Source organism: Salvia splendens, chromosome 13 (genome assembly GCF_004379255.2).
Source record: "Salvia splendens isolate huo1 chromosome 13, SspV2, whole genome shotgun sequence".
Taxonomy (NCBI): Eukaryota; Viridiplantae; Streptophyta; class Magnoliopsida; order Lamiales; family Lamiaceae; genus Salvia; species Salvia splendens.
In genome coordinates this window covers 20113226-20114983 of record NC_056044.1, presented here as the reverse complement: position 1 = coordinate 20114983, position 1758 = coordinate 20113226, and the positions used below count along the sequence as shown (strand labels likewise).

General features: G+C 52.4%; 1 protein-coding gene across 1 annotated transcript; it reads left to right on the top strand.

Annotated features, from left to right (window-relative positions):
- Positions 1-229: 229 nt before the first annotated feature.
- LOC121760666 lies at positions 230-1429 on the top strand. The gene has a single exon (XM_042156303.1). It carries the CDS (start codon positions 230-232, stop codon positions 1427-1429), a length of 1200 nt encoding a protein of 399 aa, XP_042012237.1.
- Positions 1430-1758: the final 329 nt, after the last annotated feature.

The window sequence follows — 1758 nt, the reverse complement described above, 5'->3', positions numbered from 1 at the left end:
CCCAGAATTTCTTTCCCATCTCCACCAGTTCCAAACCCTACTTTCCACCACTAAAGTCGCCATTATTCGACTATGGGTAAGAAGGCTTACGCAAAGAAAATCAAACCCCACTGGGAAGAAGTAACAGCAACACAGCAGCCGCGAGAAGAACCACCATCCATCCAGCCACCGCCAAACCTAACCATCGGTGCCGGCTCCGCAAGCCCCAGCGATGATTTCTTTAAACGCAATGGCAGAGTTCCTTAGGCAGCAAGATCCGACCAGAAATTGGGCGGCGGAGTTGGCAAACTTCAGCCAAATCGGAGGACAGGGGAGCCCAACCGGAGCAAGCACAGCAGGACCCACAACTAGTGAAGTTCCGCCTGAGCCAGTGAGTCATGCCGAAGTACAATCAGAAGAGGAATCTCCCTCGGCGACCGTGCCATCGGAAGCCTCGGTACCCAATTCGGCGGACCTCGACGCCATTGCCGCCCATTACGACTCCAACCCTGAAGAGCTTGAAGCAAGAACAAGTCAACCACGGAAAATTCAAGAAGTGAGCTGCGAAACAGAGGAGACGTCGATAGCAGAGCCGGTTCTTCAAGAAGTTGTTAGGGGGGAGATAGATCTGAATGAGTCAACCCAGAAGCGGGACCTCATGACTGACGAAGAGTTTGATTCTATAATGAACAAGGTGATCCACGCGGAGGCAGTGGGAGAGATTGAGGGGACTAGGGAAGTGAGTATACCAGAGGGCCCAGCATATCAGTCTGGAGACCAAGCAGACGACAACCAAACTAGGGAAGGAGAGACATTGCCGGGGTCATCCCAGCCAGAAGCAGAGGGGGGTGACACACTTGTGGAAGAACAAGAAACGGGAACAAAGGAAGCAGAACCGGAGATAGAAGCGTCTGCTCCAGTGGTGCCTCCAGTATTAAAGCCCAAGCCCGTCAAGCGGAGACTAGTATTGAAGGCTGATCCTAAGGCAGACCGGCCTAAACCGCACAGGGTTTCACAGAGGTGTTTGGGAAAGTGGGCAGCCAAGAAGGCTAAACCGAACACAGCGGCAGACCCGCTTGAGATCGTGAGTGAAGACGAACGGGCAACTCCCACAAAGCCTGGGGAGGAGTCCTTACCTGCTGCCGACCCAAGGGATTCTACAATGGGAGTCGATGAAGCCCCTCAGACACAAGGTGGCCGGGGTGAAGATACTGAAAGGATGGCTGAGGGTCTGGACCTCCAATCCGAGTCAGTAGAACCTGAGGGATCGGAGGAGGATGATACCCATATAGAGAACCGTTCCACTGCCCAGGAGGAGTCATTAGCAGAAGAGGAAGCCAGATACCAAGTAGAGAGGAAACGGAAAGGAAAAGCCGTTATGAAGAAAAAGCCTAGTACCAAGAAACCGCGTATCGTGAACACTGGCATAGTGATCACTGAGGCTGCTTAGAAGACCCCATCAAGCCGGCGAGAGCAGAGTGATAGTGAGTATGAGATCAGTGAGGAATCTGAATCGGACAGTGATACGTCCATGGAGGATGAGGAGTACAAGGAGCAACAACTTCCAAACGATCATCGGGAGTTATTGCATCCGTCTGCAGAGAGCCTCCGATATAAGCGTTGGGCGGTGAAGCTCACAGACGACGTGGTGGAGGAGATGAAATTGTTTGACTCCATGAAACTCCAGGACGCCTACCGCACCAAAGACGACAAAAGCAAGCAGATCAAGTGTGGGAAGGTACTTCATCTCCCTTCTTTAGATGAATTGAAAGCTCGCGA

Bases quoted from the DNA above. Each gene is read 5' to 3' on its own strand.
- LOC121760666 (XM_042156303.1), top strand. From the start codon at position 230: ATGGCAGAGTTCCTTAGGCAGCAAGATCCGACCAGAAATTGGGCGGCG.